Here is a 15,436-nt window from a genome sequence, read left to right on the forward strand (position 1 = left end):
CATACGTAAGCTGCTCCATGCCACTAATCATTTTCTTGCCCTTTTCTGAACCTTTTCCAATTCCAATATAATATACTGCTCTGGAGAAACCTGGCTTTGGTGCTTCAGTTACCCAGTTTCCACCTGTTAGGCCTTCCAGATGTTAAGCCTTGGAACCACCTCCCATGTAGCAGGGCAGCTGGAGAGAGTGGTACAGGCACGGCAGGATAGTGCAGTAAGTTATGGGGAGGTTTGTGGCTGCTCATCTGGTTTAACTAATGGCCTGTCTACACTAGAGCACTGAACTGCTGCAAGGTTAAACTGAGCTGCAAAGTGTTCCTAGCCCCATTCGTTCCTATGCATGGAACACATTTCTAAATGCATGTCTAGACGCATTTCCCTGCATCTGACCCCTGTTCACCATATTTCCAGGCCTGGCTCAGGTGTGTAGGTTGTAGCCTACAACAGGGTCAGGGCCTTTTCATGATTTATTCATGAACTGTGGGCAAAGTGTGTGTGTGTGTGTGTGAGAGAGAGAGAGAGAATATCTCAGCCCTTTTTAAATGAAAATAAGCACAAATAATTCTTCCCTTTCCCCTTCAACCCAGTTACTGGCCCAACACTAAGTTTTGGGCCCTCGTCTGGATACGTCTCTCTGCCAGGGATGCTCTGGGCAAGTGTCCAGAAAGGGAGGCGACCCCATCAGAAGGAGGGAGATCACCCCATCCTTACTTTCACTTTAGTGGCAGAATTTCAACAAGGATTTCTTAGGAGCTCACGTCACTAGATGAAAATTCAGCTGGAGCGCCCAATTGCTCTGTTCTCCTCACACCTTAGGCAGCTCTTTTTAATCTGAAAAGGATGTCATTTTTGGTGAGAGAGGCTGGTCCAGTGGCTAGGAGTTGGGCAATCTGGATGCAGTTCCTTGCTCCTCCACAGACTTCCCTGTGTGACCTTGGGCAAGTCACTTAGTCTCTCTGTACCTCAATTCCTTCTCTGTACAGTGGGAATAACCACATAACCCTGCTGCACGGGGGTGTTCCGGGAATAAATACATTGAACAGTGTGAGGTGCTCAGATAACACAGTAATTGGGGCCATACACATATCATAGACGGGCGTGTCCTGCTCGGCCCCAAATCTTGGAGCACTCTGATGAGGTGGAGAGGCATGTCTTGTTTGGGCTTCAACCCACTGGTCATGGTAAGGAGACCGGATAGGGCGTGGTGTTTCTGAGGAAGACGTTGTCCGGTGGTGTTGACTCTGAATCAGAGGTGGGGGTGAGCTTCCAAATTCAGAACTGGGTGGGAATAACAGTTCAGGGTTATTTGGATCCTGGGATTTGGTTGAGGTCTATCTAATTTCCCAGGGCCTGGGCTAGAAGGGACTTGCCAGGAATAAAACATGGAGGGTGGTTGTGGCTGCACAACAAGCTGGATAACAAGAGCCATGTTCTGGTGACCTTGATCATGGTGTGGTCTGAAGGGGAGACCACATCAGAGAAAGGGCATTTAGGGTTAATTAAGGCTGTTTGTCCTTTTCCCCTTCCATTCTGCCATGAATGCAGCATGATGAGATTGAAGAGACCCAAGGATAAAAGAAGACTGACTATCCAGAGGGGGAGCAAGGAAATGACTGTCCTGCAGTGTTAGGAGCTGAGATAGTCACGCTAGTTGCTTATTACAAAGACCTCGTCCATTTTCATCTCGGTTCACGCCGGTGAAAGGGCAGCAGGAGGTGCAGCCAGGCCCTCCATGATGTATTTATGTCTTATTGTTTCCAGGGAGAACGTGGGCCACAGGGGATGAAAGGGCCCCCAGGAGTTCGAGGTCAAATGGGTCTGCAGGGGTTTCCTGGACCCAGAGGGCCGACTGGACGCCAAGGACCTGACGTAAGGATTCTTTGCTTCTCCAGACACTGGTTACACACCGTGTTGCAAAGCGGCCGGAGCGCGACATGCAAGAGAAAATATCTTTTAAGTGGTGTCCCCTCCCCACCTTGAAACATACCCAGGAGAGCGGGGCATGGTGCCTGGCTGCTTGGTCAGTGGCTAACGTGCCTACACTTATCATCCATTTACCCTTCCCCATCCTGCAGCTCAGCTGAGAGTATATTGTGCTTTCTCTCTTAGCGGAATTCTTTGGCTGCAATTTATCAGCAGTTCTATGCACTAGTGGTCGAACAATGTGGACAGCAGGTTGTTATCAATTGTCCAAACCTGGGCCCTAAGGTACGGCACTGAAATAACATTTGAGATTCAGTGCATCTTCCTCCAGGGCAATCAGCGGTCGTGGTGCTGGTGTGAATTATAGGCACCAAGCAGGTCTCTGATTCCACATCAGGTCCGATTTCCCAAGTAGCAGGTGAAGAATTGCTCTAGAGGCAGGTGTGTACTTAGGAATCTCATCCCAGCTCTCGCTGTGCTGAGCCATTGTCCTGTCTTGGTGCAAGCAGGTTGCTGAACATGCTTTCTGCGTCTCAGCGGAAAGGACCCAGACTGGAATCATTGCCGTGCCTTGGATCCAAATGCTTTAGCTTCCCCATTTCCCCACTCCTCTCTCTTGACTGACTGTCTGTAACCCTTGATCCCATCCCACAGTCTATGGTCTTGCTGGGAATCTCAGCTGCCTTCCTCCTCGCCTCTCTCTCTCCCACTGGATGAAACCCTTGCATTCTGCCCTGCCCAGACTCACTTGTAGCTGACTCTTCCTGAGACAGTTGATGCAAATATTTCCATGCACTACAGTTCAGAATGTTGCATCTCTCCAGCTGACCCAACCTGTTCCTCTTGACAAGCCGTGGTCATGAAAAGCCAATGATGCACGAGCTCCCTCTACTGGTGAAGCGCCATGTGCTTTAAAAATACGTGTACTCTGTTTGTTTGTTGCCATTTTCATGTTGTCCGACTAATGCAAATGTCACTTTCCATAGTGAATGATAAATCTCATCTGCCCTAAGCTGCCTACCCTAGAAGAAATGCTGAGGAGGGTTTATTAACTGTCTCCCTCACTATCGTTACTGTCTAACTGCTGTGAGAAGTTGAACATATATCCTATTATTTCTCTCTAATCAAGTTACATCTTACTGGGGAGAAACTTAAAATGAGAAACTAAGGGGTACACATGCAAAAATAGAGATCCTACCTTGCCCATAAACCCTGCAAAGAGGTACTTAATCCATTGGCAGTGTGCATTCAGTATAAGATAATGGGCCAGGTAGAAACTAAGGGCCAAATTCTCAGCAGGTGTAAATTGTCATAGCTCCACGGGACTTGACATCAGTGGAGCTGGGTCAGTTTACACTAGCAGAGATTTGATCCTAATTGCCCTGGAATTTTCCCATTGCTGTCTATGTAGCTGATTCTAAATTAGACAATTGAGCACGCCACTGCCAATGCAGCTTGGTGCAAAATTGTGGTCAAAGGCAGGAGAGCAATAGATTTCCAATGTGTTTTTTGCAGTGAAATTGCCCTTAATATCCATGTGGGGTTCTCGCTGGCTGTTTCTCCAGATCACACCTGCTTGCCACCTTACACATATTTTGAGATTGTGCAGTTTGCAGATTGTTCTTTCTAACTGCCAGCCCTTCAAACTGAAGCTGAGATCAGAGGGGCAGCCGCATTAGTCTGTATCAGCAAAAAGATGAGTCCTTGTGGCACCTTAGAGACTAACACATTTATATGGGCATGAACTCTCATGGGCTAGAACCCGCTTCATCAGATACACGGAGTGGAAAATACAGTAGGCAGGTATAAATATACAGCACATGAAAAGATGGGAGTTGCCTTACCAAGTGGGAGGTCAGTGCTAATGAGGCTGATTCAATTAGGGTGGATGTGTCCCATTTCCAACAGTTGACTGCAGAACTGGAATTAATTTGCAAATCTGACACCATCAAATTAGGCCTGAATAAAGACTAGGAGTGGCTGGGTAACTACAAAAAATAATTTTCCCTCTGTTGATATTCACTCCTTCTTGTCAACTGTTGGGAATGAGCCACATCCACCATGATTGAATTGGCCTCATTAGCACTGACCTCCCACTTAGTAAGGCAACTCCCGTCTTTTCATGTGCTGTATCTTTATACCTGACTACTGTATTTTCACTCCATGCATCTGATGAAGTGGGATTTAGCCCACGAAAGCTGATGCCCAAATTAATTTTTTAGTCTCTACGGTGCCACAAGGACTCCCCGTTGTTTTTGAGATCAGAGCGCGAAGCTGAGCTCTCTCTGGCTCTTCCATCACTGAAAATAAACATGCTGCAATTGGAATTTCAGAAGGTTGGAATTGCCAGACCAGCTCAAAGCAGGGCTCATCTAGGTCAGTCGCCTGACTCTGGTCGGCTCCACCTGGCCAGATGGAACCCTTCTTCGCGTGTGAGACCTGAGAGGATCAAAGCTCGAGGTGCTGCAAGAAGGAAGCAGATTTAAAAAGCGCTTTCTCATGCAGTGCAGATTTCATTGCCAAGTCTCAGGGCGGGGCAGATGCAGCAGGAAGCTGAATATTTTAACATAGAATTAGATCCTTGCTGATCTTTAGCTTTGCATGTTCAAAAACACAAGAAAGACGAGAGAAGGGGCTTGTTATTTCCCCTTTGCCTTTCCAGGAGTAAAATAGCACGCTGTCTGAGAATAATGCTGTCTCGTTCGGGCGCTGGAGTTTGGCTTCCTATGAACCCTGATTAGGTATTCACTGTTCAGATTGGATGCATTCTGAGAGAAGGATAACTCAGCAGAAATCATCTCACCACCACACAATGCCTTTTCCAGCTTAGTATGCAGCAGGCCCCATCTCAAAATAGTATCTGCTTGCAGATAGTAGCTTCATGCATTTTACTGTGACGCCCACAGCACCAAGCCAACCATCCTAGCCTTCTGTGTCCCTCGAGGCAGGAGGGGGGCATTACGAGATCTAGACACCAGAATATTGACCCCTTAAAAATCATCTTAATTCAGTTTCTTGGAAACAAAAACAGTTCAATAATCCTGGTGATTTTTAGCCCTGCAGCAGTTCCCGCTTCGTTTTTGGCCCTGGTCTGTTTTCTTTTCCTACCAAATGAAACACTGAAGGGTTTGTTCTCCATGCCATGCTTGGGAGCGGACAGTGCTGGACTGCTCTGAACTGGGCTGTTTCCCTCATTGATGAATGGAGGACACAAGGACTGTCTCTTTTTACAGCCTGTCTGTACAGTACCCAGCACCATGATTCTTGATTGATGTCCTAGGCATTACTGCAACACCAGTAATTAATAACCCCATGTCCCCTCTCTCAAGGGATCTCTTCCCTGCTGGATGGCCAGGGATATTTATAGTGAGACATCTCTTCTCCTGCTCAAGAGCAGGGGATCTATGACTGTGGGTAACTCCCTTGTAAAGGGACTTATACATACAGCTTCTCTCTCTTTGTAAATTATGTAGGTAACTCGCCCTTGAGAGCAGTGCCAGGTGCATCGGCATGTAATTAGATCGGCAGCATTTCTAAAGATCAGCTGGAGCCTGATCCAATAATATCGAATTCAAATAATGCCTTGCACACAGCAGATTGTCCCTGACTCATTATAGAAGTGATTTTGTCTGGACTGCCCCTTAATTCTGCTTCTTTGCTCCTTTAGGGGGAGGAAGGACAAATAGGCCCACCTGGCCAGAAGAACAGTGAAGGGCCAAAGGTCAGTGTCACCATTATTTCTTCACCCTCTTCATTTTGTTGTAATAAATCCTTTATGTAACGCTCTTCATCCACGGATCTCAGAGTGCTTTAGGGTTCGTCTACACAGCAAAAAACCAGACCCGTGGCAGCGACTCTCAGAGCCCGGCTCAGCTGGCTTGCGCTGTGGGACTAACAATAACGTGTAGATATTTGGGCTTGGAGACCCTGCCCCCTCGCCGGGTTTCAGAACTCAGGCTCCAGACCGAGCCCCAATATCTACTCTGCTATTGTTAGCCTCTCAGCGTGAGCCTCATGAACCCAAGTCAGTTGACCCGGACTCTGAGACTCACTGCCGCTGGGTTTTTTTGCTGTGTAGATGTAGGCTCATTTGCAAATACAAGCCACTGAATTTCAACTGGGTTTGGGTGCCTAACGCCAATAGGCTCCTTTCAAGATCCCAGCCTCTACACAGATGAAGTGCCATCCCCATTTTGCAGCTAGGGAAACTGAGGCATGGAGAAGTGGACTCACAACAGAGCCATACCACCTATTCGTGTGCATGACTGTGGAAGGTGGGGGGCATTATAAGCTCTCTTTGGAGCAAGGTTGGGTGTTGTCTGTGCTATAGTGTTTTAATACATAGCTCCATAGTGAGGTGTTTTGTGCTTAAATGGATGCTGCCAGCTTAAAACTCATGTAAAAACAAAATAAATGTCCCATGTTACAAATAACGTCCTAAATTATGGAACTGTGGTTGTGGAGCAGGGAAATAAAACATCTGCTACTCTTCCCCAGTTGCTGTACTATAGACACTTCACTACTTTTACTTTTTCTGGATTTGCATTTCACTGTTTCCAATTCTCTCAGCTTGGACAATGGCCGACAGTTTGGTGATTTCACTCGTTTTTTGTCATTTTCCACTTTCCATCCTCCTGCACTGTCATAAAGCTGCAATATTTGGGTTTGCCCGCACTGAAAGCAAATGAAAGTTTACTTGTTCAAATAAAGGTGTTTTCATTGGGTTGGGGGGTGGAGGTTGTGTGTGTGGTTTTTGTTTTTTTCATTCAAGGAAACATTTCTCTTTGGTCTTAGATTTTGTAAGAGCATTTGCATAACTTAAACCTCAGGCCATATTTGATCTGATGGAGTCCTTTTATAAAATAATATCTTGTTCCACTTGTAATATAACTGGCAGTGGGTACTTCACTGTTTCCCAAAGTGTAGGGGGTGTCCCCTTTTGCAGGAGTGGAAAGCCCAGAAATACATCTCAATTGCTCTCCACAGTTGCAGCGTTCATTTTCTTTAAAGCCCCCATCTGTGAATCTGCTTGACAGGTCCCAAGCTGTGAGAATGACTGTGGCCTCCACTTAGTGCATTGCTTAAAAAGGGAAAAACCCTCCTTCCTCAATGAAGGCAGAGCTGGCGGAGTTGTAGGCTACAGAATAAATCTGACCAGGAGAGGAGGGGGAAAATACTGGCAATCACCTTCCACCTCTGTGTACCCATCCACCCCTTACACACACATCCTCTCGTTACTGATCAGTGGGCATTGGCATGATAGGAAGTCCCATGATCCATAGACATCCAGCTGATGGGACCCCAGCGGAGCTGCTGCCCAGCCTGCACCCCAACTGAACCTCTAGGCAGGGTTTCAGAATATGAAGGGGGTGGGAGCCACGCCTTACATAGGGTGAGGTTTTGGCACATGTTGGGGGTCTTGCTCCAGCTTGTGTCTGCTGCTTTCAGAAGATTTCTGGGTTCACCTCTGGCCCTGAGCAGACAGCACTTTTGGAGACTTCCAGGGAACTGGTAGTTCTCACATTCCCAACCCACGCTATCTATGACACTGCATCCTGGCAGCTTGGGGATTTCAGTAAGTGGTAGGCACATACAAAAAGTCATGTCTGTCCCCGCCCCTCCACATAACAGTGCTGGCTGGGCCCAGCATCTCTGCCTCCACAGCTTGGGATTGATGTGGCTTTTAATGTAAGCTCTAGCCGTTCCCACATGTTACACCCATTACAGCATTGTTTCAGTAGGAAAATCTACATCAAAACCAACATCTCCAGCCTGACCCCAAGCTGTTAGAGCCATTGAGTCCAATGGGCTTTGGAAGAAGCCTCTGAAATTGTACAGACACATGCCCAGCTCTGTATCTCTAAGATAGACAGGGATGGTGGGGAGTGGGGGAATCAAGCAGTGGTGCCTGAAATGATTTTCCCCTGTGAATTTTTAGGGCAGTCGAGGACCAGATGGCTTGAAGGGAACGCCCGGGCCAAGAGGACACAGGGTAACTAACAGAGCCTTTTGTTACTTGGAGGTGAACGTTGGGGTCATTATAGGGCTTGAACCCAGCACCTTAAATAGCTCCAAAAAATTGCTTTGTGAGGAGCACAGATCATGTAGCATGGGCATAAAGCACACTGCATGAGAAACTGTACTGAAGAGTGGCTGCCTTGGTCCTCACTAGCATTCCAGGTCAGACAGCACTTAAGCACGTTCTCAACTTTAAGCATAAGCTGAAGTCCCGTTGTTGTCAATGAGACTCAAGTAAGTTGCTTTCCCGAATCAGGATGCTGGAGCTTCTGAATGACTTGAAGGCACAGAGCCACTATGCAGAGATCTACTGTGGAGGTGGCTAAGAGGTGGATAGCAGCGGCAGATAACCATAGCAAGGTCCCTGCACTTGAAAGGACTGCATAAACGACTCCTTGCTAGTCAGGTAGAAATACCGTACGAAAGAGGAGTTTAGATAAAATTGGAGCCATAATTGAAGTATAAACCAATCTATATATTTAAAGGCCCTGTAGCTTTTACTGCTCATAGACTTTAAGGTCAGAAGTCTAATCTAGTCTGACCTCCTGTACAACGCAGGTCACAGAATCTCACCCACCCACTCTTGTAACAAACCCCTAACCTATGTCTGAGTTACTGAAGTCCTCAAATCATGGTTTAAATACTTCAAGGTGCAGAGAATCCTCCAGCAAGTGACCCATGCCCCACGCTGCAGAGGAAGGCCAAAAAACCCCAGGGCCTCTGCCAATCTTCCCTGGAGGAAAATTCCTTCTCGACCCCAGATATGGTGATCAGCTAAACCCTTAGCTGGCAAAGATCATTCCTGTTGCTAAACTTGCATATTAAGGCTTCTGAATTTGCATCTTGTTTAATGATGGCAGAGTCCTTTCTTGTAATATTTGTTTCTTTACAGGGCCGTACGGGCCAGCGTGGGTTGGTTGGAATCCCAGGACCCCCAGTAAGTAGCAGTACACCAATGCTCAGGCTCAAACGCTTGTGAAGTGTGCTCGAGAGAAGGGATCAGGACTGGCTGCCCCAGCTGCATGGTTCAGCTTTGAAAGCGGAAAGCCTAGATGGGATTCAGAGCTGGCAGCTACAAGTGTACCGTTCTCCAAACAGAGGGCATTAGTCTGATCCACTGTTAGTGCGACTCTGCTGCTTTGCAGTGCAGATCCTCCCGACTCACGCCAGTGTCCAGACCTCGTGTGTTTAACTAGGTGTGCGCTTAAAAGCGTAGCCGCTATTGCTCGCCTGTGTGAGAGCGTGAAAACAAATAGGCAGCATGCATGGGAGTATGGCTTCTCACCAAGGGCACAATAGTGTATTTCTCAGCCTAATTAGGTGTCCTTAATTGTGCCCTTCACTGTTGGTGCTGTAGTTGCACATGTGCCTAATTAGGATTTATTGAAAATGTAACACTTTTGTTTTCTGTAGCTCACAAATTAAGGTTGAAAAGCGTTAACAGGGCTTGCTAACCTCTACAGCACCCTTTGGCCTGGGCTGTTTGCAATCAGCGGTTTTCGTAGTATAGCTCCGGCATGAGACCGTTCTTGTGCACCATGCTTGGGGTTTGGCAGCGATTCGAAAATGTGTTTGTGTTCAAATGTTCTGTGGGTCGTATTCTGCCTTTGGGTACGCCTGTAGGAAGGCCAGAGGTAGGAGAATCAGGATAAGCGTTATTCTATACAAGTTTTACATTGTTAAAATAATAATCATAATTAATAAAAACCCCACCAGAAACACAACTCACTTTTTACCTACTAGCAAGGAATGTAGGAAGCAAGACTCTCTTTTAAGTAGCTTTCAGAGGATCTGTTATTACACAAGTTTACATCTGACAACCAAGCTACAACTAATAGTTGTGGGGATGGGCAAAAGAGGATAGGGAGGAAAAAATATGTTTAAGAACCTCAACATTTTTCTCTCTGCGGCAGTAAAAATAGCCTTTTACCTGCTACTCGGTTTCTTTTTTGGTTCGAACGTTCACCAGTGGAGGTGGGAAAGGGCTGCTAGAAGCTGTTTGCACAGGGTGCTGAGTGAGGGCACAGACAGGAGACACGATGCATGTTAATGCGCACAGTGCAGTATGAACACCATCTTCTCTTGGGAAGGTTTCCAAACCTACCGGTTTGCACCTGCAGTTTCTTTCTCTTGCACTGGCATCCAGGGAGTTCCAACGGGAAGGAGGCCAATGTTGTACTAAGCACTGTGCAAACAAATAACAGAAAACACTGCCTGCCCCAGAGAGGTCCCAATCGAGGATTTAGATGACACATAGCAGGTGAATAAACAGTCAGACAGCAGGAGGTGGGCAGAGGACAAGATAACAGTAGAGACAGATGTGTTTGCATTAATCACGGTTGTCCCGGTAGGCAGAGTTTAGCACTCACATAGCCAACGAACGTACTTATGCAAGAGCCTACTATTCTTCTTCGAGTGCTTGTTCACGTCCATTCCACATTAGGTGTGCATACGTTGCGTGCACGAGCGTCGGAAACTTTTTCCCTTAGCTGCTCCCGTCGGGCCGGCGGGGCCCCCCGAGTGGCGCCACTGCGCCGTGCATATATACCCCGTCGCCCGACCCCCTCCGGTTCCTTCTTACTGTCCGTGACGGCGTTGGAACAACCTCTCTCTTGTGTGAGAGCAGTCCCTTAGCCTTTCTCTTATAGATAGCTGTTATCAGTTAGTTCGCATACACTTTGTTGTGGACACTTAAGTGATTAGGTGCTTGGAGGCTTCCAGCACCCGCCCCGGGCTGCGGAGCATGCCACAGGCCCACTGGTTTAAGGCTTGTGCCACGTGCCGCAAGCCTATGCCAGTTAGTGACCCCCACAGCTTGTGTCTACGTTGCCTGGTGGAAGAACATCAAACTGAGCTGTGTAAGATTTGCAAGGCGTTCAAGCCAAGAACAAAGAAAGAAAGAGACTTTAGTTTAAAGCAGTTGTTGATGGAAGCGGCATTACAGCCACCGGGCCCAGAGCGCCCAACGCCGGCTCCGGCTTCCTCGGTGCATAGTGCCCTGGAGCCATCGGGAGACCCGGGACCAGCTCAACACTGAAAGCTGTCGGCCCTACAGCGCCAGACTAGGCCCTGGCACCGCTCGTCCTCCCCGGTGTGGCCCACAGCGCAGCCAAAAGGAAGGCGTGGATGTTCCCCGCATAGGAGGCCGGCGCCTTCCAAGGCCCCGAGCGCCGATAAGAGTGGAAAGGCCGCTGTACCGGCACCGGCGGCTCCAGCGCCACAAGTCCCACCGAGCCCAGGCCTAAGTGAGCTCAGTGCGGACGATGGGCTCGAGGACTTAATGGATCAGCCCTCCATGCCTGGCACCTTTGAGGCAGCAAAGGACCTCATTGAGCTGTCGGCGACGAGCCCTCTCCTGTACAGGGACAATCCTCCGGCACCCATGCCACGGGTGCCGTCGAGGGGTAAGCCGGCAATGGTGTGCCGTTCGAGGACACCATCCTGGCACCCCTCCTGGAGTTGGTCCCAGTCGAGCTCTGCATCTGCGGACTCCCAGTTACCTGCGGCTCAGAAGGAAGTTGTGGTATCGGGAGTGGATTGGCACGAGGAAGTCACAGACAAGGCACATCCCCAGCACCAATTAGAGACCGGCACCGAGAGGAGTTGAGACGGCCCTCGCCGGAGGACTCCTGCAGGCGCCAGTCCTGGTCCAGATCCCGGTACCAGTCCTGGGGATATCGGTACCGATCTCACTCCCATTCCGCTAGGAGCCACTCATCGATCTCCCGTCTGCACAGATCGTCGGCACCGCCGTGGCCTTCGCAGTCAGCGTCGCCGCAGTCCGGCACCAACTCTGGCCGTGACAGTCACTCGCACCGTGCTCCAGACAGCAAGGACCCTCAGGCGGCGTGGCACCCCCAATGGGGGCTGCCAGGTCATTGGCCCTTCTGGACTCCTTGGGCCTGTCAACAGCACCAAGGGGCCCTGTCCAGGGTGAGCTACTAAGTGCAGCGGTCCTGGTCCCCACACCGACGATGCCGGAAGCCACAGTATCCAGGCCTCCAGCATCCCCCCAGGGTAAATCGGAGAGACCAGCACCAAGTCCGGTGCCGCCCCAAGGTCTCCTGCCCTGGTCCAAGCTGGAGGCCCCTCCCATGGGAGAAGGGGAGCAGGAAGACCAGCCTGAGGGGGCCGAGAGGCTGCTAACCTCCTCGTCATCCCCGGATGAGGCGGTGGCGGGAACAGCGGAGTCCGGCCCTCCGCCCATAGACCACAGAGCCCACCAGGAGCTACTGTGTAGCGTCACCCAGATCTTGGGGCTGCAGGCCGAGGAGATGGTTGAGCAGGAGGACCCCATGGTGGACATTTTGAGCCCCGAAGATCCATCTAGAATAGCGCTCCCACTCATTAAGACCATCCAATCAAATTATAAGACTATATGGCAGACCTTGGCCTCCAGTGCTCCAACAGCCAAGGGTGTGGAGCGCAAGTACTTCGCCCCGTCAAAGGGCTACGAATTCCTATTTTGCCACCTAAGTCCGTGCTCCCTGGTGGTCTCGGCGGTGAATGAAAAGGAGCACCATGGTCAACAGGCCCTGGCACCTAAGGCCAAGGAGGCAAAATCCCTGGACCTTTTTGGCAGAAAGGTGTACTCGTCGGGGGGCCTTCAGTTGAGGATTGCGAACCAGCAGGCCATCCTCAACAGGCATAATTTTAACTCCTGGGCAGCGGTGGGAAAGTTTAAGGACAACCTCCCACAAGGTTCCCAACAGGAGTTTACGGCCCTGGTGGACAAGGGCAAGACAGTGGCTAAGACCTCTCTCCAGGCCTCCCTGGATTCAGCAGACGCGGCGGCCAGAACAATTGTGTCGGGGGTGGTCAGGAGGCGCTCGGCGTGGCTGCAGGAGTCAGGCCTGCCTCCTGAGGTCCAGAGCACACTCCAGGACCTCCCCTTTGAAGGGTCCGGGCTCTTTTTGGACCAGATAGACGCAAGGCTGCATAGCCTCAAGGACTCGAGGGCTACACTTAAGTCGCTGGGTATGCACACCCCGGTGACGCAGAGGAAGCCCTTTAAGCCGCAGCCTCCCCCTCAGCAACAGTACCAGCCTCGTCTTATGGCATGAGCCTTACCGTAGGTGAGGCAGGGATAACAGGCGATGGCACAATAATAATGCACCGGGCCAGATCCAAGATCCGCACAAATCCCAGCAGGGCACTAAGCCAGGCTTTTGAAGGTGCGCTCGAGGACAGCGTACCAGACCAGTCACTGGATCCGTCCCCTTGTTTCCTGAACTGCCTGGCCCATTTCTCCCGTGCGTGGTCCAGCATTACGTCGGACCATTGTGTCTTACGCACGGTACAGAACAGGTACTCGCTGCAATTCTCTTCGCTCCCTCCCTCCCTCCCACCCCCCTTCCTCGACCCTCTTCAGGGGCCCCTCTCACGAGCATCTCCTAGAGAAGGCGGTTCGCTCGCTGCTGGAGGCGGGGGCGGTAGGGGCGGTGCTGCACGGCCTAAGGGGGAAAGGTTTCTACTCCCGGTACTTCCTCATCCCCAAGGCCAAAGGGGGCCTTCGTCCCATCCTAGACCTGCGCGGGCTCAACAAGTTCCTGGTCAAGGCTCAGTTCTGCATGGTCTCTCTGGGCACCATCATCCCTTTTCCTGGATCCAGGGGACTGGTACGCCGCCCTCAACATGAAGGATGCATACTTTCATATCGCCATCCACCCAGCTCATCGGCAGTTCCTGCGCTTGCCCGTGAGCCAAGAGCATTACCAGTTTGCGGTTCTCCCGTTCGGTCTAGCCGCGGCCCCACGGGTGTTCACGAAGTGCATGGCGGTGGTGGCGGCCTTCTTAGGGAGGCAGAGAATCTGGGTGTACCAGTACCTCAACGATTGGCTCCTGATGGGTTGATCTGAAGCGGAAGTGCGGGGCTATGTGGAGGTGGCCCTGAGATTGTTCTGCGAGCTGGGGCTCCTGGTCAACGTCCCCAAGTCCACTCTCGTGCCCACTCAGAGAGTGGAATTCATAGGGGAGCTCCTGGACGCGCTGCAGGCCAGGGCAAGCCTTCCAGTATCCTGATTCCGGGCTATCCAGCAAGCGGTGGCCTCCCTGCGCCAGTTTCCAACGACAACGGCCAGGTGCTGCCTGCGGCTGCTGGGCCACATGGCAGCATGCACGCACCTGGTCAGGCAGGCCAGACTGAGACTCGGGACACTGCAGGCGTGGCTCGCTCGGGTGTACCACCCACGCAGGAACCCCCTGGACTTGGTAGTGACAGCCCCAAGGGACGTGCTGGACTCCCTGCGGTGGTGGCAGACCCAGCCTGTGGTTTGCGAAGGCATCCCCTTTGCCACCCCACAGCCAGACCTGATGCTGGTGGCGGACGCGTCAGACCACGGATGGGGGCTCACCTGGGGGACCTCAGGACTCAGGGCTTGTGGTCCGGAGCAGAGCGGTTGCTCCATGTCAATGTGAAGGAGCTCAGGGTGGTTCGTCCAGCCTGCCAGACCTTTCACGCCACTCTGAGTGGTCACAGTGTGACAGTTCTGACGGACAACACTACTGCCATGTTTTATATAAACAAGCAGGGCGGGGCCCATTTCTCGCCGCTCTGTCGTGAGGCTCTCCTCCTCTGGGACTTTTGTGTAGCCCACACCATTGTCCTCGAGGCGTCATATCTCCCAGGGGTGCGAAATGAGCTGGCAGACTACCTCAGCAGGTTGTATCGCATGCACGAGTGGATGCTCAGAGCAGATGTCATGCTTTCGCTCTTCCGCTCCCCCGCTCCCCTTGGTACACAAGGTCCTGCTCAAGGTACGCAGGGACAGGGCGGTGGTGGTCCTCATCGCCCCGGCATGGCCCCGCCAGCACTGGTACACAACGCTCCTAGAGCTGTTGGTGGAGGACCCGGTAGTCCTGCCCCTACACCGGGACCTCATCACGCAGGACGGTGGGCGGCTTCTCCACCCCGACCTGCAGTCACTACACCTGACGGCGTGGAAGCTCTGTGGCTAAACGCCTTGGAGAGTCAGTGCTCCCTTCCTGTGCAGCAGATTCTGCTTGGCAGTAGGAAACCCTCCACCAGGGCTACCTATATGGCCAAGTGGAAAAGGTTCTCCTGTTGGTGTGAGCCCCAGCAGGTGCAGCCGTGCCAGGCCCCGGTGCAAGCCATTCTCAAATATCTCCTGCACCTCAAGCAGCAGGGGCTGGCCCCGTCCTCACTTAGAGTGCACCTGGCGGTCATCTCCACCTTCCATCCAGGGTTTTCGGGAGGCTTGGTGTTTTCCCACCCAATGGATTGGAGAGGATGTTTCCGTACTCATGCCCCCCAGTCCCTCCTTGGAACCTTAACTTGGTCCTTTCTAAACTCATGGACCCCCGTTCGAGCCCCTCGCTACCTGCTCCCTCCTCCACCTTTCCTGGAAGGTGGCATTTCTGGTGGCCATTACCTCAGCCAGAGGGTGTCCGAGCTGAGGGCTCTCACCTCTGAGCCACCATATACAGTGTTTCACAAGGATAAGGTGCAGCTCCGACCACACCCCAAGTTCCTCCC

General features: G+C 51.3%; 1 protein-coding gene across 1 annotated transcript in view; it reads left to right on the forward strand.

Annotated features, from left to right (window-relative positions):
- The window catches only part of LOC142000011 (uncharacterized), a 252,023-nt gene that overhangs the window by 188,541 nt on the left and 48,046 nt on the right, over positions 1–15,436 (forward strand). The window contains exons 26-29 of the mRNA XM_074973989.1: positions 1,762–1,869; positions 5,591–5,644; positions 7,862–7,915; positions 8,834–8,878. Coding sequence (XP_074830090.1) covers positions 1,762–1,869; positions 5,591–5,644; positions 7,862–7,915; positions 8,834–8,878 — 261 coding nt within the window. The remainder of the gene's footprint in view (positions 1–1,761; positions 1,870–5,590; positions 5,645–7,861; positions 7,916–8,833; positions 8,879–15,436) is intronic.

Source organism: Natator depressus, chromosome 16 (assembly GCF_965152275.1).
Source record: "Natator depressus isolate rNatDep1 chromosome 16, rNatDep2.hap1, whole genome shotgun sequence".
Classification (NCBI taxonomy): domain Eukaryota; kingdom Metazoa; phylum Chordata; order Testudines; family Cheloniidae; genus Natator; species Natator depressus.